At 30.9% G+C, this 27,458-nt stretch overlaps 1 protein-coding gene across 7 annotated transcripts in view; it reads right to left on the bottom strand.

The window, feature by feature from the left end:
* LOC141454369 (cubilin-like) overlaps positions 1-27,458 on the bottom strand; it is a 74,240-nt gene that overhangs the window by 31,011 nt on the left and 15,771 nt on the right. For 6 of the 7 annotated variants that reach the window (XR_012458676.1, XM_074128506.1, XM_074128508.1 and 3 more), the window contains 33 exons: positions 27,181-27,321; positions 26,722-26,973; positions 25,701-25,842; positions 25,520-25,620; positions 25,275-25,404; positions 24,995-25,183; positions 24,756-24,896; positions 23,061-23,260; positions 22,672-22,834; positions 21,682-21,866; positions 21,231-21,593; positions 20,661-20,817; positions 20,396-20,583; positions 18,567-18,732; positions 17,869-18,100; positions 17,365-17,495; positions 17,096-17,285; positions 16,531-16,691; positions 15,290-15,625; positions 14,951-15,216; positions 14,682-14,847; positions 12,664-12,845; positions 11,897-12,065; positions 10,635-10,822; positions 10,362-10,517; positions 9,535-9,655; positions 8,960-9,199; positions 8,763-8,870; positions 7,789-8,010; positions 5,955-6,142; positions 4,780-4,990; positions 1,063-1,281; positions 67-222 (listed from right to left, as the gene is read on the bottom strand). Coding sequence is in view for 6 of the 7 variants with exons in the window: in XM_074128506.1 (XP_073984607.1) it covers positions 67-222; positions 1,063-1,281; positions 4,780-4,990; positions 5,955-6,142; positions 7,789-8,010; positions 8,763-8,870; positions 8,960-9,199; positions 9,535-9,655; positions 10,362-10,517; positions 10,635-10,822; positions 11,897-12,065; positions 12,664-12,845; positions 14,682-14,847; positions 14,951-15,216; positions 15,290-15,625; positions 16,531-16,691; positions 17,096-17,285; positions 17,365-17,495; positions 17,869-18,100; positions 18,567-18,732; positions 20,396-20,583; positions 20,661-20,817; positions 21,231-21,593; positions 21,682-21,866; positions 22,672-22,834; positions 23,061-23,260; positions 24,756-24,896; positions 24,995-25,183; positions 25,275-25,404; positions 25,520-25,620; positions 25,701-25,842; positions 26,722-26,973; positions 27,181-27,321 (6,160 nt within the window). In the remaining variant the exon portion in view is untranslated. The remainder of the gene's footprint in view (positions 1-66; positions 223-1,062; positions 1,282-4,779; positions 4,991-5,954; positions 6,143-7,788; positions 8,011-8,762; positions 8,871-8,959; positions 9,200-9,534; positions 9,656-10,361; positions 10,518-10,634; positions 10,823-11,896; positions 12,066-12,663; positions 12,846-14,681; positions 14,848-14,950; positions 15,217-15,289; positions 15,626-16,530; positions 16,692-17,095; positions 17,286-17,364; positions 17,496-17,868; positions 18,101-18,566; positions 18,733-20,395; positions 20,584-20,660; positions 20,818-21,230; positions 21,594-21,681; positions 21,867-22,671; positions 22,835-23,060; positions 23,261-24,755; positions 24,897-24,994; positions 25,184-25,274; positions 25,405-25,519; positions 25,621-25,700; positions 25,843-26,721; positions 26,974-27,180; positions 27,322-27,458) is intronic. The other variant, XM_074128512.1, reaches the window with a different exon arrangement.

Here is a 27,458-nt window from a genome sequence, read left to right as displayed (position 1 = left end):
ATCATCAATTAAGAACAAACGTAGATAATAATTTTCTTTGCAAGTAAAAATAGCTAAAAAAAAAACCTGTCAATGCTTTTGCTTCAAATCCTGTTTTGTTACTTAAAAAGTCAGAACGAAAAACAACTTTAACAATATTATTTCCACTGAACTTTGAATGAGTATCGTTTTCGTGACATACCTGAGCAATTTTATCCCAGGTATTAACATTGTCTAAGGATGCTGAAAAAAAAAAAATCTCGTAAAGAACGGAAATATTCTCCTCTATTACTTACTAAACTAATTTAAAGAAATCATCACTGCATCAGAAACAAATATGTACAGGAAAGTAATACTTCTTACTAAACACTAAACAGAGCTTTAGTTTCTTGTGACGTCTCCGATTTCAATTAAACTTTGTCGACCCACAACTTCTAATCGAAACAGTTTTTGAAAAAATAAATTTGTCTCGATTTACTGTTAAATTTTGACGGCGAATCTCATTAAAATCTAATAGATAATGATTAAATTTTGATGGGATATTTTAAAAGTCTTACTGAATCATCACGTCAATAAATGCATTGTTTGCATCGACCTAGAGTCGTACTTAAATATTGCCAACGTTTTGAGATAGAAGTGAATTCTCACTCTCGATGCAAGAATTACTTGATTAGTACTTTTTACTTCCGGTGTTAATTTTCGATCAAGAAGTTAAACTTAGTTTTCTTAAGAAATAGAAAAACTTCGATCATGAAGTTTTCCATCAAACTTTATTTTAAGATATGCTGGAGAAAGTATGTAGTATGGGATTCTAAGTGTTTCATGCCAAATTTTTTATTCATTATAGATTTAGAAAAATTGCTATTATTTACTCTTACCAGTAATAAATTTTAATTGATTTTTAAATTATATTTTTCACTTGCTAATTTAATACCCACTCCTAAGTGGGAACATTCTTCAACGGAAGTGCGAGCTATATTAATGTACTAAATTGGAATCCATAATAGATAAACATGTGCCTACATGGATTACATTTCAGCAAATGGAACTCTATGAATGAGAAAGAAAATATTACACTAATACCTTTATATAATGCGACATAATCGGAAAGACAAAGTCTGTTGCTTTCCAAATCCAATTTATTGAATAAAATTTCAATATGATTTTGCGGTTCAGTTTCTATGATCCATTCACAATTTAAATCAGTTTTATATCCTTCTGGAAATCCAGGACTACTAAAAGTGTAACTGTTATTTTTTACTGGATCTATACTCAACTCTACTTTGGTCCTGCATAAAATACCTGTAACAACAAAATACAATAATGAAAAAAGGGGACAAAAAAGAAATAAGAATTTTGTAGAGTTTTCTCTCATAAGATGGAAGTCTTTTAATAGGATTCACAATTTGCTCCATCCTATATCCAAGTGAAAAATAGGAAAATATTTTTTAACAGGCATTAAAGAGGTGATTGCACTTTTCTTAGATAGCGTTTATTCATTTCTTGTTTAACACATTCATGAATTCATTGGGTTTGGAGATAAAAGATGCCAATTTTGACGTTTTCAGAGGAACCTATCACGAATAAATAAATGGGAGAGCGAGCCAAAAGGCACACATTCAATCAACCTATTACAAACCTGAAGTTTACAAAGATGCTGGAGAGGCATCTCCAAATAACACTCTCCAATAACAAATCTTACGCGTTTCAACATTCAGTTAGAGAAATCTGCTCTTTCGCAAGAGCAGAGCCCTCAGTCAATCAAATCTGTAATGATCTCTTTAATCAATCTTTCTCAATATATAATTTAAATATTGTTTTTGTGATTAATCACTATGTTTAAATTATGTTTGATTTGTAGCAATGAGAATACAAATCAGGTATTTACATCCGAATCGTAACTGTAGCAAAATTACAGTTATGACGTAGCCACCAAAATTATTTTTTGGTTTGGGGTCACCGCATCATGAGGAACTGTATTGCGGGGTCACGGCATTAGAAAGGTTAAGAACCACTGCTTTAGAGGAACGTAGAACGGTCAATTCTGAATGGTACACAACCATTTGTTTGCCGGAAGTCTTCGGTGAAATAAGGAAAACAAACAAGCGCCGTCGGATCATTCTTCATCAAGACAATGCCAGCTGTCACACATCTCATCTAACAACCGAATATTTGAGCACTCAAAAAATCGAATCAATGGGTCATCCGCCGTAAGGTCCTGATTTGGCACCAAATGACTTCTTTTTGTTTCCGAACTTCAAGAATAAATTACGTGGACAACGATTTTCGTCGGCAGAAGAAGCCGTTGATGCACTCAAAAACCATGTTTTGGAGGTGTCTAAAGCGGAATGAAAAAATGCTTTGACAAGTGGTTCGAACGCATGCAGAAGTGTACGAGTATAGATCATAAAGAAGAATATTTTGAAAAACAATAAAGTCATTTTCAATGACAAATTACTGTTTTTTTATTATTAGGCTCAAAATATAAATAGTGCCCCTCGTATATTGAACTGTGTACTTCTTTTAACATATATTAAAGGTCCATTGTTGAAAAACAATGTTAGTTTGTGTTATTTATTCCAAAATATATCGAATATTCTCAAAAAATTGAGGTGGTCCTAAACTTTTGACCGGCAGTGTATATATATGAGAACATCTAAAGCTCTTAACATTTGATTTTTCTTAGAAAAATCACTCGGAAAACGACTTATTTCCCGATATTAAGAAAAATACTAGCTTTACTGCCTTGGCAATATTTTTAGTAGAAAGGGGATGAAAAAATACATAAAAATGACCAATCGCGTGCTCTTCTTTCTTTTTGATAACAAGTTAAAAAAATTGAAATATGATTAAAAATACCAGATTTTGAAATGGCCTAGCACAGGGGTCGGCAACCTATTTTAAGTAGAGAGCCATTTCTCCTTAAATAATTTTAATATATCTTACCAGGAGCCGCAAGGATGGTAGTGTAAAAAACTCTGTAGATCATTTGAATTCGCAAATTATTATTTTATGATATTCAATAACATTTAAATGTTTTATATATTTACTTTTAAAAATTACAAAGTAAATAAACAAATAAATAATAACTAAACCTGTAATTGAATGAAAAGGCGGCAGTCTTTATAATTACGTATACGGTATTTTAATATAATTCTATTCAATTTCAAACCTATCACATTTAAAATTCTTTTTGAAAAAAATATCTACAAATATCTATATATAATAAATGAAATTTTCATTTGTTTCAATAAAATTGAAATATACAATTTATTTTGGACAGGCTGAAGACCCACAAAATTTGGATAAAAGAGCCGCGGGTTGCCGACCCCTGGCCTAGCACCTTTAATTTTGAAAATATCGAATTGCGGTTTCCGGTTACTTTCATTACTTTTTATACTCTTTAAATCTGTGTATATGAAAATGGGGTCAGGGTCAACTGCGAACCCTCACTTTTGGTCGCGCGTCAGCCGCGTATGCGGGCAGGAATCTAAAATCAAGTCACATATTCTGAAACTAGAGGTGACAGGCAACAAATTTTTTCTCTACCATTTTTCGCTCAGAACAACCGTTTAAGCATGAAATGCATTTGAGCCGTCTTAAAATGAACACCCTGCATATCTTTTTTATATATATATCTTTTATATTCAGGGTGATCTATTTAAAAAGCACCAATCGCTAATAACTTTTTAGGAAAGAGGAAATCTGGAAAAAACCCAATTAATAAAATATAGTTTTTTTTTTGGTCTAGTTTTCAAATTTATCTCGATGCTGTATCTTAATTTTTGGCGGAGTTACAGCTAAAATCGAATCCCGAGGATGCAGTCATTCATCATACTTAATACATCATAATTCTGTTTTTTAATGAAATGTAGTCATACGCGGGATTCGAACTGAGGATCTCCCACTTACAAAGCCACGCTCTGGACTACTAGAACCAGCACCCGCCCCTCACTGGTAAGATACTCTTACCGTAATACAGGTCAAGAAGTCTTGCATACGGAGTACATTAAAATGTGATGGTCGCTTTTATTTGAAGATTAAAAAAAAATTATTTTGTTTCACCCACAACCTTTACATTACACTATATTCTTTAAAATCTTCAATCATTATTATTTTTTTCTTTGCGTCACAAATAACATTTTTGCAGTCAGTGGATCTACCAAAAGTGTATTTCCGGTGGAAAATTAATATTATAAACCGATCACGAATAGATAAAATTGTAACTTTGATCTAGAATATCTCGACAAATATTAGGGATATCGAAACGGAGTCAATGTCATTTTTCACACTTTTTTAAATAATTTTCATAATCAAAGTCAAAACCAGTGGTCCTTATAAAACCCCTATCACTGTTTTAGCCGTAATTCCGCCAAAAATGAAGTTACAGCATCGGGGTGGAAAATTTGGGAACTACACTAAAAGATCATATAGTTTATGTACTGGGTTTTTCCAGATTTTCGCTTTTCTAAAATGTTATTAGCGATTGGTGCGTTTTAAATGGATCACCCTGTATACAGAATAAAAACAGACCTTTCTCTTGTTAATGGGGTCGCTACATTTCAGGTGAATACTGGTATTTGCCGAGGCTTTCAACCGATGAAGGCAAGATAGGAAAAAGATGAAGAAAGTCAAGATTACACTAGTTTTAAGATACAAAATTGCTCAAATATTACAATTGCTCTCTTTACACATAAGTGACAATCATTAAGTAAACGTGATGCCAAATGATATGATAAAAAGTAATGTAATAATTAATTAATTAATAAAAAGAGTATAAATAAATATTTTACTACATACCATCCAGAAAGCTAATGCTTTGATTCTTATTACTAGATCCTGTTTCTTTAGGTACTTGCATCCAGTCAATGAGAAATTTTGAACCAACTGCGTTAATGAAATTCAAAAATTCTATATAAACAACATTAGAACCAGAAGTGAAAGGCTCTGGGATTTGTATTCCACAAATACGTTTTAATATTCGGGCTGATGAGTCGTAACCATCGTAAACCTGAAAAACAAATACTTTCAAAAAGAAGTAAATTGATTGAAGGTTTTTTAAAAAAAGAAATAATTTGAGCAATGAAGTGTATAGTAATTTTTTTTTTAATTACTAGCCTAAAACAAGAAAATGTGCGTTTTTTTCTTTTAAAGTTCAATGAACTTCGTATGATTTACCCGCTAAGTGATCCAAAAGTTTCCTATTAGTACCTCTTAAGCTTTCAGTTTAAGCATTTATCAAGCTTTTAAAGATCTTTTATTTATCAGACTTTTAAATCTAAAGCAATTTTTTTAATTTTATTTAAGGCTATAACGCACAAACGCAGATTCTGAAATTAATGAAGTAGAAAAGGGAACCTCTCTGTTTTTAGAACTGTTCAAGTCTGGTTCTGAAAATTTAGAGAGCATGATACAAGCCTGGAAATAAAACGTCGTCTCCGAGCGTTCTTCGTCATTAGATTCAGCACCTAAAGAGGCTTGCACCAGCTCTATATAACTTTCAGATGACTAGGAGGGTCCTGGAGCATTACTTTATTTCATTTAAAAAATGAAAAAAAAAGAAAAAGAATCCTTTCATTTAGAGAACAACACGATCATTTTCAATTACATTATTTCTTAAATATGTTAAGAGAATCTGATCTCTTTAAGGTTCTATAAAAACTTTATAATTTACAGTCATTTAATTATTTTAAGTTTAGAATCTATAGATCTCGAACAACGAAGTGAAGAAAAAGAAGGAGGATCCAAAGGTGTACGGCACAAATCAGAGGATTAGGATGTCCCCAGTCTTTCGGTTTACTAAGTTCAAAGTTTAAGTTTAAAGTTTAAGTTTACTTTAAATGTAAAACTCAAATTATTATTGGTTCTTTTTTAAGATTAGTTACATGTTTATTGAATTCTTAAATAACTTCTATTTTTTCTTTTTTCTAAACTTTAAAAATCAAAACAAACTAAAATAAAATGAATTAACATACCATAATTTCGCCTACGCATTCATAAACTGCGTCCATTTTCTCAATAAATAAATCAATAACAGCAATCCTAATTGCATGAGAAGGTTGTACAGTAATCCTCCAGTTAAATTTTCCATACTTAATGTAGTTCTTTGGATAAAGAGGACTAGCTAGTTGACCAGAAATCCCACTTAATTCACCACCATGCACTAAAATATATACGCTTCAGTTATTAATTAAATAGTACGAAGTGATTAGTTTTGTACAAGTAAACCCATTTTTTCTGCAACAGTAATGTAACGTAAAATATTCAACTAAATAATTAACTCCAGACAGGTGTAATAATTAATCCTTTCTTCAATGGATGAAAATTAATTTCTACGTTTTTGATATCAACTAGTAAATATCTTGCTAATAAAATCATCAGAGATATTAAAGGATGTATCTTGAAGCAAATATTTGTTTACAACCGTAATTTGATGATGCGTGTAAAGTTTTTCTACAAGTGTATTGCATTATTACTTAGAAAACAATATTTACCTTTTCTTCTTCCTAAATAATGAATGAAAGAATAATGAAAAGTGACTATTTCAAATTTAAGAAACCATGTTTTCATTGGAAGTAAATGTTAGGGTCCAATTAGAAGTGATAGGAAAGAAATTTTTTGTTCCAATTCAGATAGCTCTTTTAAAATTAGGGCAGCTTGGCTTGATGATAGCAAAACTTACATGTTACCTTCAAAAACTTTTCTACTTGCCACACTGTATCCGTACAGTATCAAGTTCATATCTGATTAGTGCCTAATTAAAGAATTAACGATCATCTTTACAAGACTAGGAGATAACTGTAAACAAGTTTTTACTGCGCTGACCAATTTCTGCTATTTCCAGCAACATTTTGCTATTTTTTTCCATTTAATTTATTTTATTCCTCTCAAATATAACGGGTTCAATTCAAAAGTAGTAAAAAAAAATAAAGTAGTGCCTATTTTTTCAGGCGGTCTTTATGTCCAATTACTAATTACACTACTAATTAGGTGTCGTGGACGGAGGCGAGTAGCAAAATTTTTCATATATAATTTAAACAAAAAAAAACATTTATTGCAAAAAATTATGAATTAAAAAAAATAATCTGCGTGATAGGAATTATTCGTTTGTGTGAGTAATTATTTAATTTTTGCCAATTTCTTTAGAAGAGCCTCTTTATTTAATTTATTTTTACTTTATATTCAAAAATATCTAAAGATTTTTTCACTTTTATTTAAAAAAATTTTTCTTGCTGCTGTTATTTTTAGAGAAGACTGATTTCAAGTTTTTGACTTTGTCATCATTTTGTCCATGTTACGATTTGCAATGTAAATCTTTTCATACCAGAATTTGATTTTTAAAATCTTCCCTTTTCTAATTAAAAAGTGCGACTTGACTGATTTTTTTTTTAATGTTTTTTTATAAATTTGCAAAATATTAGGAAAAAATTTTACAAAAGCGCTATTTGAAAACACTTTAGATTCAAAACTAAAAATCGGATAACTAGAATTGCCATTTTATTCATGGAGTTTTCTAATTATACTACCTTTTACATCTCATAAAAGTAAGAAAAATGTGTCAAATTTTCGAAGAGGTATATACTAGATATATTTGAGGTCGAAAATCTCGGAAAAATGTATTAAGCGTATGTAGGTCGGTAGGTAGTGAAATCTAAAAGTCAACTTAACGGTATTAATGGCATTGTTACTGCCGGTATTAAGGTTTTCAAGGAAATAACTCAGCAGTAAGAGCGACTGTCTGAACTAATAGGGTGAAACTGCACTTGACAGAGTAAAAAAACTATTTTAATTACAAGCAAATAACTATACCTAAACTGTAATGAGCTTTAAATCCTTTTGCACCGCCTTCACTGCTGCGGAACTTGATCCACATATTTTTATTTGAATACAACCGATCTGGAATATTTGACTCACAATAGACTCCCATTAGCTTACCATCACTATCTTTCTCTCGTACTTCTAAATAATCACTGTTGCATGACTCGCTCACTTGTATATTAAGTTCAACTATTTCCAACATTACACGATTACCTGGGAACAAATAGAAAGAACATAACAATGAAACATTAAAATAAAAATATTAGAAAATAGTATTTTATAAAAAAGTAGATGTACAGGATATTTTTTTTTTTTAATTAATGCACATCAACATCTGAGATAATTGATTTCTTCAGTGTTCAGCCGGACAGTGTTTTCTCATTACAGACGTCACTGTCCATCGCGAAGTGTGAGCTGTTAGGGAAGAGAAAATGCTAAGAAGTTGCCTAAGGGCAGGCATTTGTACTTGGACCCGGAATCAAAAAAAGGGCCCTTACGGCAAAGAGGGGTGGTAGACTCTCCTCTGAAGTGCCGTGTTTATTGACACGGCTTTTCCTAGTTTGATCCAAATTTTTCAAAACCACCAAAACTTTATTGACCACTCCCAAAAGTTGTAGCGTGTTGCTTTAATAAATTAAATTAAAGAGGGCTTCTATTTTTTCCTCCGTTCAATAAAAATTTATACAAAGTTTTTTAGGCAAACAAAAAATCTGAGACTATAATTTTATAGCATAATATTTTCCTGAATAGAAAAGTCCAGAATTGTGGATAAGGTGTGGGAATGAATTTTTTTTGTTTTTTATTAAAAAAAAATTAACAGAATGATATTTGATAAAGACTGAAATTGGCATTGTTCTTTTCTTTCTAATAGAATGATAATTACAATACTTTCAAAATATAGGTGGAAGTGTTTACTGGTCTTGAAGAAAACGAATATGAAATGATAGTCAAATTGCGAAACGTACCAGGACTTGTGAGTAGAGTCCATACACACTCAGAGTTGGAAGGGTAATTATCTGGATAGTTTGGTGAAACTATTGTTCCTGACTCTGACATGAAACGACCACCGCAAGCTGTAAAGATGTAAAGATAAATGCACTTATTTGCCTCATTTAATTTTAAGAAATATTCTACTACAAATATTTTATAATTATCGTTGAACCTGTATCAAGGACAGAATATTCAACAGAAAATCTGCCCAGAACTTCTTTATGGATCATATTATATACTATTGTGACTGCAGAGCTTGGTACTACTATTGGTGGCGGGCTCCACTGGCCATTGTAGGTCCCCAAACGAGGTGATGTAGTGTCTTCTCCAGCGTAAATACTAACACCATTCACTGATTCATTATTACGCTTTCCAACATCCATTAGGAGGAAGCTTAATGTTATTTTTGAATCTAGAAGGAAAAATGTTTAGTAAATATAAGTAGAGGTCAACTCCTAATATAAGTAGATACCTAAGTAAACAAATTGGTCGTTTAACTTTTATTATCAAAGTATCACAGAAAAAATTAATGATTGTTGTGAGAACATGGGAAATTTAGGCCGATTTATGACACTTAATGTTGGGCAAGTGTGTATTCTTGTCTTCCCATCAGAAATCTTTTGTACAATTTCTCAAAAGTTATTAATCCTCAAAAGTCTACTTAGAAGGTTACAAATGAAATCTTTGTATGAAAATGTAGAGGGCTCATTGACAAAAACAAAATAAAAATAAACTTCATAAATTTACCTAGTTTATCAGATCTGATTACCCAGGAACAATTGTCAACATCATTGTTGAAAAGCTCTGAATATGCTTCTGAAAAATCAATTACTCCTGAACTGTCAGTAGTAATTGAAGCACCACACGCCTGTCGATAACCAAAAATATAGCAAAGTTATAGAATAACAAAGAACAATATACTATTAACAATAAATGTATAACGAATACATGATGGTAAGCGATAAATATTTTAATTTTAAAGCACTTCAAGATATAAGATTATAAGATTAATAAATATATAAGAGTGTGATAAGACGGATTATGGCAGAGCTCAAGAATGACAGTATAATATTACAGGCTGAAAAAATGGAACAGAAACTATTCTAAAGGTGTGTAGCCAAGGAACGATCTTCCTTGAAAAACCATTTACCTGCAATACTGCATAGTAAAATCATGAATGAATAGGTATTATTCGTTTTTGAGTAAAATAAGAGGAGTTTCCGGAAATTGCGCAAAGCTGAAAATTCATTTCAATAAAATCATCCTTTTGATCGAACGAATTTCGGCTGAAACCTTAGTCTCCAAAAACAACACCGATGAGGAACCGAAATGAATACCGAATTTAAGCTTACTAAGACTAAGTAGAGTTCAAGTTTCTCATATACAGATAAATAAATAAAAGTTCATTTTGTCGAAAATGTAGTTAAGTGGTGTATAATATCTTCGATTTTGTGATCAAGGATTCTCAAAACTTGAAATTTCCGGTTAAAACCAAATTTTGTCACGACGATATTCTTTCTTTTACTAGGTGTAAGATAAATAAAAAAGAAATATTAGACAATTAATTCTTCTACCTGGTGGTATTCTGCAATAAAACCCTTGGCTACATTTTCCCCATCTGCTTTGTGTCTTACAAATAATTGATTTGAAGAAGATTGAATTGCTTTAGGATTGCGATTGCCACAAAATTTTCCCAACTCTGGTGCATCAAGAGAATCACCATCATATATCTAAAACAGAAACAAACTCTTAACATTACAAGGAAATTTACTACAAACAAAATATAAAATAATAATAGAATGTTAATTAAACCAAACAAACCAAGTAATAAATTAAGATCTACTAACCGCAACATAAGAAGAATCACAATCATTTTCGCTTATTGAAAATATATCGAAATCAGTAAAATTTAGTACAACACGCATAGTTGAATCAATTGTTATTAAAAATGAACAATCGTCAAAAGCTCCATAATTTTGTGGATAATTAGTGGAATGAATACGACCATGGGTGCTTACAAACTTTCCTCCACATTCTGAAATAAATTTCATGTTTTTAAATTCATTAAACAAATAAAAACAAAAAAAATCTAAAAAAATAGGCGTAAAGCTATTTGTACCCTGATAGTGTCATAAATTTTTCAAATGGAGTAAAAGAGCCGGAGTGGATAAAGTTTGTTATGCTCATTAAATCAGGCGACATTTTGCCTAAATTGATAAAAATATAATAATAAAAGAATTACTTTATAGAAGCTTTAGTAAATAACTGTTCAAGATGAATTAATTTGTAGGCTGCCACAAGAGCTTATTTCAAATAAGATGGAAGTTTTTCTAATTTCTATGTCCGTAACTTTACCTTATCTCCCAAAAATAAAATGGGACACTAGAAATTCTAACGTTAATTCTGAAATTTCCATCTGATCTAATAGCACTTGAAAATTTTATTAATATTTGACTTGTTCGGGCCAAAAACCTGAAAATCATCCAAAAAACTGTCAGAAGTACCCTAATGAACAATAATGAGTTCATGAAAGAGATCACACGGGACTTGGAACTTCCAAAAGTCAATGAAAAGATCTAATACAAAAAATTAATGGCAGTTTGAAGCATAAGTACTTGCCAGTTAAGTCAGAATTGGATTTTTCGTTCACCTAAACGATTAAATACACAAGAGTTCTATATTATCACCCCGTCGGCCCAGAAATGTGTCTTGTTATATTTTACAATTAATTATCGAAAGTATATCAATCGTTCTAGGAAATAAATTGCAATCTATCCTCACACAGCCTAGACAAGAGGCATCAGAATTTTAGAAAATATGATAACTGTAAATATATTCCTTCTATATCATTCGCTTGGTTAATTATAATTACTTGTAAATTTTTTGGTTTGCTTTCCTAAATTCTGCTTACATAAAGGTATAAAATAAATATTTCAAAATCTCCAACTTCTAATGAACTACATTAAAGTAATCAAATATTTAAGACGGATGTATGGGTAAAAACTGAACATTCTTTACAGTTATTTAAAAAATTTGTTTTTAGCGTATAAATTGTCAATTTTAACATGTTTTCGTAAGCCTAAACGAAAAATACATAAAAAATACTCACTTGAATCAGTCAACATATAATACGCCCTAAATCCTCTACCATGATATGTTGTGTCACTTTCAAATCTAATGAACGCTTTATTTCCAGATGTCTGAACAATTATAGGATCAGAACTTTTATCACATCGTGAAATTAAAAGTGGTGCTTTATCATCCGCTCCTCCAAACACCTTAAATTAAAAAAAAAAAAACATTTTTTTGGCACTTGTGGCTTTTGCCATGCCTTATTCCTAGAACATTTATTTATGCAATACCTTATATGAATTTTGTTACTAAAGGTGAAGGGTGTACATTTAAAACTGATTTGCCAACTAAATAGAATAACAATTTAACTTACTTTATTTTTTTAAAACTGATCCGGTCAAATATTAGGCTTTGATTCATATTCGGTATGCTTGTATAAGTAGAAATGAAACTGTTGAGATGGAATGGACTGAAACCTTAAATTCGTTAAAATGGCTGTAAAACATTACTTAATTTCTAATTTCATAGGAAGTTAAATATTCAGGTAATTGGTTATAAAACAGTAAATTATTCATACAAAAAACTATCAATCGATTAATCTTCTCACTATCTAAAATTAAAAAGAAATTTTTTCTAAACAGTTAAAATTCTTAGAAGAGGAATCAACAGGACTTCCACTCGTAGATTTGATTTCAAGTACAGCCTACCTTTAGAATTTTTTTTTTTCTTACCGAGAGCGCCTCACAAGACATTGTCCGGCAGGGCGCTAAAAAAAGTTGACGCATTTTTTAAAAAAATTCTTACTTTTAATGAATCGTAGGTACACTTTGGAGATTTTTCCAGTTGCAGATCAGTTATTCGCAAATCAATGCTCTTGCCATACTCTACAGTTATGTACCATTCACAAACATATGCTCTAGTGTAACCATTAGGATAACCAGGAGATTCTAAGGTATCAAACGGCTTCTTCAGGTGGCCTCCACAACCTGAAATTAATGTACATTTAACAGCGGAATTGCTAATAAAAAAAAAAAAAAGCAAGAATAAATTCGGGTTGCACTAATCCTACCAATCAGTTATTATTAAATTTGAGTTTTGGAAGATTAGCTTGCAAAAAATTTAGTGTTTAAGAATTTGCATTCAATTGCTATAAAAAATTATATTAAGCTAATTTACCAGGCTTTACCAGTAGTAGATTAGACTAGGGCGGCCTCAAGGCCTACGCCACTGCGACCCCTTTTTTACCAGTAGTAACTCAAAGATTAATGTTTCCCTCAAGAGTAGGAAGATGCCTTTAAGTGTGGTAAATTATACAAAATAATGGACGAATCAAAGCTAGATATTAACATTAAAAATTTTATGTTATTTGAAATATTATTTCTGTAAACTACATCATGTACCTTCTTTACTATTACGAAGGGAGTCCATTAAAGATTCCTCCTGACCAACTTCTATTTAACATCGGACGCTGAAACTGCACATGAGTATAAGTCTCTATAGGTTACGTGCCAATTTGCGACTCAGAACTGATAACGGTCTTAATTTTACAGGTGCTGAAGTTGTATGAGGAATGATAATGGACCCAGTGGAATAAATAGCAGTCACCAAGTTGCTTTAATTCAAAGACCGCACACCAAAGGAGACGTTCGATGAGATGAAAGAGGTTTATGGTGATGATTCCCCATCATGTGATGTAGTCAAGAACTGGCATCGTCAATTCAAATGTGGTCGGACTTCGGAACAAACAGCTCCAATTTCAGACTCACAATATTTTGGGACCAACAAGTAGTAGTATTGTTGGATTTTCTAGCAATGGATACCATGATCACTGGGGGATACTATGCTTAATCCATCAAATCCAAGAGATGTGGAATGGTCACTAAAGGTGTCCAAATTCACACTCACATGCTACCCAAATGGAATAATGCTCCTGTGGCTTTGAAATTCTACCGCCATCTATTGGCTATTCACCATCGGACCTCTTTCCAACGATGAAGTTATTTGAAGAGCAAACATTTTCCAGATGATGAGACTCTGATTTTCGAAGTCACAACGTGGCTTTGGGAGTAACTTGTCGACTTCTATTAAGCGAGGTGTTTACGTTATTAAAAAGATAAAAAAAGTAAGCGACTCTAGGTGGTACCTATATAGAGAAAGACTAATAACTGTGCCAAGATTCATTGCTCTCAGTCCACAGATAGTGGGTCAGAGGAAATCCCTAACGTGTATATTTTTTCCAATCATAGAATTTGCAGAACCCTTAAAATGTGTGAAATTCGTAAGTTTGAACTTTAGGAAGCGAGATATTTTGAATCTAAAATTGAGGTCAATATGACATCATAAAATTTTGAACATTGCATATTTCCGATAAAATATCTGCTTAGTATCCTCCTAATTGTAGACTAAGAAAGAAGTGGTATTTAGTTCGGTCAGATTACAAAGAGTTCAGAACAGTAAGAAATGAAATGGCCAGTAAAGTGTTGAGTAGTATATCAGAGATTGTAAAGTTTCAATATCTCTTTAACAAGGGCCGAGTCCAATTATTTTATCTTGTGAATAAGGTCTGCAATATAAGCTCAGAATTTGAACTTGAAGCTATAAAGAATACTCTTTTGTGATGAAAAGCATAAATCAATAGCCTAACAATTTTGCTGTGGATTAAAGTTCAAGCAGAATTTAACATTTGAAGAAAACCTTATGATGTCACGAAATAAAGCCTTGTCAAGAATGCCAAAAAAACTTTTTGAGCTCTTTTGAATAAAAATTTAAAATTTGCTACACCAAGAATAATTTGAATAAATGAATACGTTTATAATAAATACCTGACACAATCCATTCTAAGCGAAACGAATTTTTTAGCGAAAATCTTGAACTTTTGTACTTTATGTATAAGTGATCTAAGGTTGAACTATACATAGATGGAATAATCGTGCCACAATACATTCCATTCATGATGCTTGGCAAATTCGTACCAGAACCTTCGTAAATCTGTATAATGGTTTGTATTTAATTTTAGATTTTATATTTATAAAAATAAACACCAATTCCAGTAACAATCATGGTTAATTATTGTAATTTATGAGCAACATACCTGCAAATAAGTATGAGAACAAGATTTGTTAGGCTGTAAAGATACAACAGCTTCAGAGAATCTTGAAAAAGGTGACATTCTGAAAGAACTCTCCAAAAAAACTGAAACTGGATGGTCAACAAGTTTGAAGTGGGAAAAACTGATGTTTATTGAATTTCCTTTAGGAGCTTCAATGATCCAATTACAATTTACTTCATCAGGTTCATCATTAGGAAAATTGGGTGACTCTATAACCCCTCTAAAGCCAGTTATAGTTCTGTTGCAATCTGAATAATTTAAAAAAAAAAGTTTAATAAAAACTAACAAATTAAATACAAAAAAAAAACATTAAAAACTAACCTGTCACGTATCTCAGATGAAAACCTCTTCCTTCTGCTGAGATATCCGAACGGAAACGAAGATATAGGTGGTTACTAGAAGAATGTATTGCCGTCATATGCCCTTTACAATATCGCCCAAGAAGACGGCCTCCTTTATATGCACCATCACGAATTTCTAAGAAATCTAGATAACAATCTTCTTCCTCTTCTAGCTCGATGTCCAAAATCATTAATTTTATCACAGAGCCGTGAGATACAGAAATCCGCCATGTGCAATCTGCATCTTTCCCATAAGGTAAAGGGTAATTTGGAGAGATGATATCACCAAAAGATCCGAAAAGTGTTCCACCACAACCTGCATTTAAAAAAATAAATCTTTTCATTCAAATACAAACACAAAAATCTTATCTTCCAAAAAAGTAATCAAATTTTAGAAAATTTGTAAATTTAAATGCTAAATATTTATTTTGAAAATAGCAAAACTTCCTTAATTCCATGAAAACTTGATCTAGAATTCCATTTGACTTTTAAAAGTCAAATCTAATGTAAGTATATTTGATGGATGAATATTAATGAGGTTCATGAATTTCCAATTCAGTGAAAATGATTAAATATAATCATTTTAAGCAATGAAATTTTGACGCAGGAGAGTTACCAACATCCCCGAGAAAATTAGCAAATCCATTCACAACTTATGTTTAAATTAATGAATAACAGTGTTAACGGAGAGAAAAATCTTGAATAAATTAAATTATTTGGGCAGTGATAAAAACTTTTTCTGAAATTCTAAGTTGCGCGAAATGTGGCATAGAAAATTAAGTTCACAAGGTTTATTACTTTCGCTGAATTTATCCATCGCAGTAAGCATGTTTATTGCATCTGTGGACAATTACGGAATTCCATCCATCGTCAGAAGTGGATCGGTCATTAACTTAGATAGCAACGAAGTTTGCATCTATAAGGTTTTGATTAAATTAGTCAACTGGAAGATCACCTTACTAAATAGATGTTTCATTTTTTCGAAAAATATTTCTGAGTTTCTTTAAACTTACAAGTGCTAATCTTTTATATGAAGATCCATAACTTTTACTAGCAATATTTTTTCCGAAAATTTTATTAAGGATACTTCTGTGAAAAAATTTGGTGTTTAGCATTTTTGAGAACATAAGAGTAAGTCTTGTAAGTGTTTACACCACACTTTGCCACAACACGTTTTGTAAAATATAAAACAGCTTAATCGATAAATATTTAAATATTTACCTGTTAGAGAGCTATCCCACGTTATAAAAAATCCTTTAGAAGTATAGGAAGAATCACTAATAAACTTAATGTACATTTGATTAGTCATTGAAGTAATTTCGCGGTCAATAGTAGTGCCACAATATCTGTTAATTAGCGGGGACGATTCATAACCTCCATTCCTTTCAAACAAACAACATAAAATATAAATTAATGTCGATTACAGTTTTTGTGAAGTGCTGAGAGCGCAGTGAAATTTCGCTGCAATAAGAACAGGAACGATTTCTAAAAATTTCCGTTTTTTGCTCATATTCGACAACGTTTTTCACGAAAACTAAACTAATCCTAAAAGATACTTACAAGCGAGAATGTAAACGAATATAAACGGACAGTAAAGAGAGAAAAAATGTCAAAATTCATTGTATTTTAACACTACACCTTTTTTACTATACCGGACAGTTTCAATATTAATAAATTATTATAAATAAATTAATAAATTCAAGCAATACAAGATAAAAAATTAAATTAAAAAAATCAATGATCGGTTTTTTTAAAGTGAATGTAATTGTTTCTGAATAAGTATTACCTTATTTCAAGGAAGTCATCTTCACAGTTCATTGAGAATTTTTCAATATTAAATTCAATGACATTCAATTGAATCTGTTTTCCATTAGGGACAGTAATTACCCAAACACAATTAAGATTATCTGGATAGTTATCAGGATAATTAGGACTTTTTATAGAACCAACATTGCCAAAAAAGTTGCCACTACAAGCTAAAAATGTAAGTATATATTAAAAATATAAAATTCTTAAGATAATGAAAAAAAAAATTAAAACTGAAAAAATAACTACTTGTACGATAGTCCAATGTTGTATATGTTGCCATAAATCCAGGTTCGGCTTCAGAACTATCAGTATGAAACTCAATCAATAGCAAGTTTGATGAAGATGTCATTACTGGTGGCACGTTTGATCCACAATAACTACAAAAATATTAGAGTATTAGTTTGAAATTAGTTTTTGAGAATTTTACTAAAGTAAATTGTTGATTCATGAATAGTCAAAAATTGAAACTGCTTTAATCAGGTAAATAAAGAAGCACTTTAAACCTCTCCTAATACTAGACTAAGATATAATTCTAGAACTAGTATTGGATCTTGTTGGGAATTACCAGATAATATATGTAGATGTTAACCAGATTGGCTCGATAACAATAAACCCTTGGTTGTTCGATTATTTGTAATCAAAGATATTCTAGATGTTACCATTTTCAGCGTTTAAATTTTCTAATCATTCACAGAAATAAAAAAGTCAAATAAATGTAATAAAGCTTATAATAAAAAAAATCATGCTAACCTTTCTCCAGTTTGATAATCTGCGAGAGGTGTAGTAGTATTGTCATATATTTTAACCCAATCATGAACGCAGCTTGGAGAAAATTCTATTTTAAAAGCTAACCAGGTTAGTTGAATAATATATCCTGGCCTTGCTTTTATTATCCAATGACAATTTTTGTTTACAGGGTATTCATCAGGGTATTTTGGCGACGATATAAAACCACTATTTTCTACCAATATTCCGCCACAGCCTAATGAAAAAAAATCAAAATTATTTGAATGTGATCGATCAGTATTTAGAAAAATTTACCAAACTAATTAAAATTACTAAAACGCTTTAAGTAATAGAAATCTGGTGAAATATTTGTATATTAATATTATATCTCAAGAGTTGAAAAATATTTCTATACAAAATCATTATACGCAGAATTGTGTTATTGAATAAAATATGGATTAAATCACCTGAGATTAAAGTGAAGAAAAATCAAATGAAGAAAAATTGTTCACTTTTTGCGTTTTTAATAATTTTAGGAACACATTTTGAATCTTTATTATAATTTTAAACCTTACCTAACATTATTATTATTTTTGCTACTTTCACAATTAGGAAAGTTAAACCGAAGTTTAAATTAATTATCTAGATCTAGATATTAAGACTTAATTTGTAAACATTGATTAAAAAAGCTCAGAAACGAATTGCTGACAACAAATTCATACCAACATCGAAAGTCGAATAATTAGCATAGAAACCACGTCCAGTTCTTGATTCATCAGTATTAAAAACTAAATATAAGTAATTATGAGATGATATTATTACACCAGGAGTGCCATTTCCACAAAATTCTCCTCGAAGTGGTGAAGCATCTGAGTCGCCATCATAAATCTGTAACGAAAAAAAATCTGGTACAGATATAAAAGACTTTAAATATTCACTACTAGAAATTTTTTTTAGGATATCTGTACATCGGCCACAAAAATATTTCTAAATAGTTGTGAAACAATATTTTAAACTTTAAACTACCTCCCGGTTAAAGGCTATTTTTTTTTTTTTTTTTTTTAATGATAAATGAGATAGGTGATATTCCTTAAATTTTGTAATAAATTAGTCTCTTATTTTTAAGAGTAATTAAACAACTTTTTAGAAACAGTTCCCAAACAAAATCAGCTGCATCCAATCGTTAATGGAGAACACGAATCAATAGACTCTTTTCGAGCGCGAACATGTTTAATAAGACCATATGGTGATCAATTGAAACGCCATAAACAAATCTAAAGCACGGATTAATATCACGATAAAAATTCACTTCAAGTTCGTTCAACTTTCGAGATGCCTTCGTTTACAATACTGCAACAATCAAAATGAAAAAGGATAAATGAAGAAATTTGTGATTGGCAAATTAATAATGAAAAATATAACAATTTGCTTGGACTGCGCGAGCGTTCTCAAGACTACAAGGTAGACATCTTGAACTTTACGATTATAGAAAGCGTAACATCTACATGCTTTTAAATTTTACAATATCTAATTTCCCATATTGCACACCATCGCCAAAGAAATTAAAAATTTAGGTTTTATAATTAGGTACCCTAGATCTTTCCTTGCCTCCTGCACGCAAAACTACTGCAAATCTCCTAAAGTCTAAAACCCATTCTCCTGTTATCCTTTTGCCTATTTCTTTTTAATTAGCAATCAATAAATAATGTAATACAGCTTCCCGAACATTAATAATTTTCTCTATTACTTATTCAAATTCTATAGATTTTGATATCATGTCAAAAATGAACTTACTTTTCCCTAAATTCAAGCGTACAACAACAGATTTAATTTTTCTTCATAACTACTCTAGTATGTTTCATGATCATAAACTCGCAAATAGACTGCAATGAAATCCTTCAGCTAGTCAACTTCAATATTACCTCTCATGTTAGGATAACCACTCTCTTTAACATTCCTTCTTGTTCAAATAACTTTATTTTGCTCCAATTAATAAAATTCAGAGACTTGCTAATAATATATAATTTGTTTTTTTAAAGAATTTTCCCTGACTGCTTAAAAATCTTAATTTCCAATTCTACTTAAGTAACTTATTTAATATCTTATTTTATTAATAACGTACTTTTGCTCAATTTTATTTTGATTTTGCTTCACAATATACTTTTATAGTTTTCATACTATAAACTATTATTCTTTTATTTTACATATATTTGTTTGTATTTTTAGCTTTAATTTTTTAGATTGTTCTATTTTAACTTGTATCTGATATCTATTTAGAATGTTTACACAATCGTTACTTTGTTTTACCAGCTCCTCATTAGGCATTTGTATGTATTTGTAAATGAATAATAAATTAATTAATTAATACGTTACTGTGACTATTTATACATTATGTTAAACCAAAAATGTTGAAAGCGGTGTTTGTCTCAAAAATTAAAGTTTTAAAGAACCCAGAGTGAACTAAATTTATATAAAAGATATAAATGGGAAACAGCTTTATCTACTTTACAGGGAGGAAAAGATAAATAAATTCAAAATTTTAAAATATTACCTTTAAATAATCATATTCACATTCATCATCTATGGCTTCTTCAATATCAACATCTAAAAATCTTAATTCTATTGCCTTGCCAGGAGGCTGTTGTATTAAGTAGGTACACTGACGGTCTTTTGGGTAATGTTTAGGATAGTAAGGTGACGATAAAACACCAGAACTTTCATAGTAGTTTCCTCCACATACTGAAATAATTTAGATTATATGTTATCATAAATTTGTAAATACATTTCTTTAGAGTAATATATGTGAACATATGGACCTGAAGTGTAAGTAATAACGAATTCCCCTTCGTTGAATGTATGATCAGAGATAAATAATATGGTTAAAATATTTGTAGTAGAAACGACTGGCAAAGGTAAAACGTTTCCACACCACTTTCCAAATAAATCAGATTCCACAGACGGACCATCGTATACCTTGAAAAATGAAGAATTTTTCATAATTTTGTTCTACTTGTTTGCAAGTTACAATATTACAATTTATAAATTAGAATTCCTCTTATCTAAAATCTACATTTTTCCCCCTTATATTCCAAACGAAAACGCTTGAGATTTTTGATTAGATCTGCTTTTTAAAGTTGAAAAAGTTTGATTAAAAAACTATGACACTATCATTTTTATTGTGCAACACTCCCGCTTTTTAAAATCCTTCTTGGAGTCACAACAAAGATATAAGGAACTATGACAATACGATTTGTTTTTGTACGCAAAATCGGTCTTACTACAGATGAATACCTAAACTAACGAATGATTGTTCATATTAATTCAGCAGCTAACAAATTTAATGAAATTTTAAATACGAATTTCAAAGTCAGACATAGCTTACTTACTGCTAGCGAATCATATTTACAGTTGTTACTGGATTCCAAACTGAGTTTCACGATACTGAGTTTTATTCTTTCCCCTTCAGGTAATTGAATTTTCCATTCACAATTAAGATGATCAGCGTAAGAATTTTTTTCAGTAATTGAAGAAGGTGGTGTGATGCGTCCAGTTGGTGCAGTAAAAGTGCCACCGCAACCAGGTATACCTTCTGTCGGTGTATATGTAATCTGAAAACCTTTTCCACTTCCAGTATTATCAGAATGAAAATGTATGGTTGCCGCATTTGAAGACGTTAGTATAGGTGCTGGCTGAGTTTTATTACACAATTTTTTTAATAAAGGGCTTATTAAAGATGGCCCATCGAGGATCTGTGAAGAAATATTAAACAAGTTAAACTTAACGTTTTCAGATCAATTCGAATTTATGTTAATATTTTACTGTAGGCAAAAAAAATACCTCAAGAAAATCGCTGCTACAGTTGGCATGAATTTCAATATCAAGCGAAAAGAAAGATATTTGTATTCGCTTTCCTTCCGGGGCGATAAGATGCCATTCACAATCTGCATTATGTGGGTACGGTCCAGGCGACCCAGGTGAAGTTAATATTCCATGAACCGATGCATTTATGTTTCCTCCACATTCTGAAAATTTAATGATTTTTGAAATTTGTATTAAACCTTCTCAAATCAGCATTTTGGGCTAATCAAAAAATGGAATACAAAACAGACCAATAGGAAAACTCCAGAGAAGTTTCTTTCTTTAATCAAATCCTTTAAAAAGGAAGTTAAGTGGGCTGGATAAATCTTACGGTTTTCGACTAATTCTCTTCATTAATTCAAACTGCTATTGACACTAAGAATTTTTTCAACTTGTATCCTTATTACGTAGTTTATATTATAAGGTCTTTAAATGTCTGGATTCAAATGGATATTACACATAGTTGCTGTTAGGTTTTAAATTCACTCTCCGAATTTATCATCCACGATGTTTCTGCTGATTACAGAAGTCATTGGAAATCAAATTTTCTAGACCAAACTGATAAATCAACCACTGATGATGTATTAAAATCCGAAACCGTCCAAAATAAAAATAAAAAGTGTGTCACATTGGATAAATTCAATGAATAAAATTACTGTGGTTCATAGTACATTTTCAAAAATATTTTGGTCGTCAATCGCCGCCTTCTTCCAATACCTTTACATCCGTTGACGTACAGCATGGCATTTGAGATTCAACACTTTTATAATTATACTATTTAGTATTTATAGATAAATATATAAATAATAAATAAATAAATATATACATTTATGTATTCAACTTTTTTTAGTCAGAACATGTAATAATGACGTAAAATTTAGTCACCATAATAAGATTAGTAAGCATCTAAATTTCATCCAATTGCTTGGAAAAAGTGTATCTGCAAAATGTATCTGAAAATCGACAAACCTGGCTTGACTGCTGTCCACGTAAGAGTAAATTCTCCGTTTGAAGATAAATAGGATTGCAAAACTATTAAGATACTTGGATGTGTTGAAATTATTGGTTCTGGTAAAGATGTTCCACAAAACCGGCCAAACGAGGGATAACTGCTAGTTCGGCCATTAAATATCTTAATGTAACAAAAATAAATTAAAAATAATTCAGGAGGTGAGATAACCAACCAACAAAGTAATTTTCATTATTTGGCCTAATTGTTACTATTTTTTCTAGTTACTTAATAGTACAAAGCTTCTTTTTTTCTAGATAGATTTTTAACATTTCTTTTTTACTTTTAGTGGAAACAAATAGTTTTAAACCTATTAAAATTAATTAATATGTTGTAGTAAATAGTGTACCTCAATGTATTGAAACGCACAATTGTGAATTCGTGAAGGCACATTAATTTTAGTAAATTGTATTTTTATAACCAATGAACTATTTGAAGAGGTGATAACCCAGTTACAACTCTGTCCTTGAAAGGTACGCGATGAAATGCTGCTGTTTTCTCTTGGCCACTTGAGTGTACCTTCTAGTCCTATAAATCTTCCTACACAACCTGAAAAATTTAACTGCTGGTGATTATAAATGATTAATTGAATAACATCCACCTAAAATATAACTCAACTGATTTTAGTATACTCGTAAATGTCATGTAATATAATGCACCATACATTTGTATTTTACATTTTTTTAAAAAAAAACTTAGTTCGCAAAAAAAGTAATTGCCTATTTTTTCAAGCGGGCTTTACGTCCAACTACCAATTAGGTACGTAGTTGGCAATAACTCGTAGCGTCACTAGCTAAGATGGTTTTTCAGACTGATTTTAGCATAAAAGTTTCTGCAAGCTTCCACCTTGAGAAGAAACATGACCAGTAGCTGGTAATTAGTCTTCTTAGAGGTTAATTTGAATTAATGAAAGCTAATAAAAACATTTCGAGATATTTATGCAGTCTTATTTTATGATTATTTTGGAAATGGATTGATCTTTTTACTCCAAATTTATTGAAAATCAGCTGAAGATTTATGAAACAATGGTTTTATTTGTGACTTTTTTTCGAAAACGTACTTTTGCAGCCTTGCTTAAAAGAGTTCTTAAATCCTTGGAGAAGAATCCATCTTATGATGGAGCCTTACTAAACTAACGTCTTGAATAACAAAGAGAATGATAATAGGCCAATGTTACTTTAAAGAAGAATTTAAGTGTAGTCCTAGATGCTATTGTAAACCAAAAGTAAATTAAATTCAAAGTAAATTTTAAAAAATGGTGCGAGTTACTGCAATTATTACTATTCTAATTTAAAATTTTCTTAAAATTCTACAACGCCTAAAGTTATGTGTTTGTGGGTAGAATGTATGACGGTCTACGAGAGGTGATGTGTTTGCTCTTTCCTTTCTTTGAACTTATACGGACAAATTTTTGCTCTTTAAACGATTTTAGATTCCCAAAACTCTCAAGAAAAAAGGTTTTTGAGAAAAAGTCTCAAATAAAACCATTGGTTTCATAAATCTTCAGTTGATTTTTAACAAATTTGGAGTAAAAAGATCAATCCATTTTCAAAATACTCAGAACCTATTCTGTTACGTCGTACTTCCGTAAAAATGATTTTTCCAAGACTCGTAATCTTACAAGCTTTTAATGTTATATAAGGTGAACGAAGAGTAAAGTGCTTTTGAAAGATATTAATTCAGTGGTTCTCAAATTCCCCCTCCCCCACTGAATAATTCAGAGAAAAATTAGAAATAAAAGTGATAGATTTTTACTTGAGTCCGTAGAATACGAAATATAAAGAAAACCGCTTGAACAACTTTTAAGAAAATCAGGAAAAATTAAAAAAAAAAACTGCTTCGGTAAAGAACTTTTGGTCAATAGATTTTTGCCTAAACTTTAATTTTGCAATACATGTTTCCATTACTACTTCTTAAAAGGTGTAAGAAAACATAAAAATTAGTTGATCATCAAAAATCTACAAATTATTTAACTATTTAATTGAAAGCAAATTGTTTATATATGAAACTTTTATTGTATTGTTTGTGAATTTTATAATTTTACCCATTTCTTCATTTTCACAAAGGAAGCCAGTAAAACCAGGACTACAATAACATCGAATATTAGTTGAGAACTCTACACATGTTGCTCCATTTTTACATGGATTTGGTTGGCAAACATCTAATTTCTCAGCGCATGTCGGTCCTGAGAATTAATTTGATATAATTATGGATATAGTAACAGCAGTATACCAAATTTTATCCAAACAAATGATTAATGGTGCTCCATTTGATGATATTCACCTCTATAAATAGGTAAACATGTACAGGCAAAGCGGCCATCTGGAAATTCATTGCATATTCCGCCGTTTAAACAAGGATTATTCTTGCAAGGCGCTGCTACAGATACATTTGCAAGCTGTACACACCCGCTGGGTCCAATTCCTGAACCAGTCCAACCCAAAGGACATCTGCATTGTACATAATTGAGACCTTAAACAAAAGAGAAAAATTTATATATAAATGAATAATAATGTGAATGTAAATAATAATAAAAATGAAATAAAAACATTGAATAATTTACTTGGATTATGAATGCAAGTGGCCATATCGTTACATCCACCGTTATTAACAACACATAAAGAAGACACAGGCTCACATGTAATTCCATTCCCCGAATAACCAGGTGGACAAGGGCCACATGAAAATGATCCCTGTAATTCAAATTATTAGCATATAATAATTTACATCTGTTGTAAGAGAAAAAGAGAAAGGATCCCCTAATTACAACAATAATATAATATTTATTGTATACTTGTAAATTCATACCCTAGTGTTAATGCACTGCACTTGTGGTTGAGAACTACAGCCGCCATTGTTGATTAGACATTCATCAATATCAGCACAATGGTAACCATTGCCAGAGTAGCCTAATTAAACTTATTTACTTAACTCTACTTGAACATTATTTATTTATTATATACTTCGCAAAAACATAAAAAGCACCTACCTGGTGGGCATGCTTCGCAATCAAAACTACCAGGGAGATTAACACATGAGACAGGAGGATCATGGGAGCAAGGATGTGCTTTCTGATCGCATTCGTTAATGTCAACTGTGCAGGATCCAGTACCAGGAGTACTTGTCCATCCCTTAAACATAATTTTTTTTCCTCTTAAGATCCTTTCAAGTTATGTAAATATTATACTTCTTTTTTTTTAGTATTTTGTTTGTCATTAAAGTTATATTTTTATGTAGAAAGTTGCAAGATTTTTCTCTGGGAAGATTGATTGAGAATTCCGCAAGACCAATGACTCTAGGCAATTAGCGTAGTCCTCAGGGAATGATATCTCTAGCTCCAGATTTTTAAATGTTTTTAACAATAAAGAACAAATAATTACCACAAAATTCCAAATTAGAATAAGTTTTTTATTTTTAATTATTTATTTTTTTATTATTTGTATTATAGAAAACAGCTTTCTGTTGATTTGTTTTAAAAGTAAAGTATTTGTAGTCTAAAATACTATTCAAACAACTCAGTTTGTCTTCCAGTCAGATTCGATTCAATGAAACTGATTTTAAACCATTCCCGAGAAAATACTTAAAATTGTATTACTGAAAAGTAAAGAATTCCATTGAGATCTTCTGTAGTTCTATTCACCATCAAAAGGACACTACCGGCAAAAATATTGAAGAATTAGTCCTTCTCTTAAGTCGTAACTTTCGGCCATGATTATAAAACGAATTTTTCGTTTAAGTTTTTATCACTTTCTACGCTCAAAAATACATTGAAATGTTTGGTATGCAGCGTTATCATTTTGAAGACTGAGTTATCATGATAATATGTCAAGATAATGAAATTACAAAAATGTTAAAAACTCATTGTTTTATTCCTAGGAAGAACCTCCGAACTTAAGAAATTATTTACTTCATCAACTCAGTCACAAGCACAAGCAACATAAGTTTATCAGTCAGCAGACAAAATCCTATTAGTTTGTACACAAAATAAAATAAACAGAAAAACAACAAACCTGATCACAGATACATATAAAACCTCTACCAACTCCTCCTCGATTAATGCAAACACCATGGCCACAGATTTCTGCTGAATCTTGTGCTGTACAGTCATAGGTACGACGGGTGCAATGTAATCCAAACCAATTGTCTGGACATAAACAGTTATAACCACCTTCTCTATTTTGACATGTACCACCATTTTGACATCCAAGATCAGTTCCTTTGAATCTATCGCATTCATCAACGTCTTTTTGACATGTCTGGCCCTTCGAACAATCCTCAAATTAACGAAGATGTTTAAAAGAAGACAAATTGTCTAATTCATATTAAAATAAATTAAATAATTAGCCTAGTCTCGAAGCAGGGTGCTTAATTATTTTACCAAATTGAAAAGCAGCTTATAATTTGCTTAGTGCTTCGTTAATAGCTAATAAGTAAATAAATGATTTGCTTATTGTTCTAATTTTACTTACTTCCCATAACTGCGGGCAAATACAATGAAATCCACTATACAGATCGATACAGGTGCCACCATTTTCGCAAGGATTAGATGCACAATCGTCAGTGATCAGTTTCCTCCTTACCAGTCTTATTTGAGTCAACAGCATATTTATCTAAAAGAAAAAAGTACTTTTTAAAAATAAACATATACGAAACTTTAAGAAGCACACTTTTTATATTGCGTTTAATGAAACTTCGATTGCTTATTCTGCAAACGTTTAAGAGTTTAACCGAAGAACATATACGTAAA

Source organism: Rhodnius prolixus, unplaced genomic scaffold, assembly GCF_049639745.1.
Source record: "Rhodnius prolixus isolate KJV_2025 unplaced genomic scaffold, Rpr scaffold_9, whole genome shotgun sequence".
NCBI classification, from domain to species: Eukaryota; Metazoa; Arthropoda; class Insecta; order Hemiptera; family Reduviidae; genus Rhodnius; species Rhodnius prolixus.
This window is presented reverse-complemented; position numbering and strand designations above follow the sequence as displayed.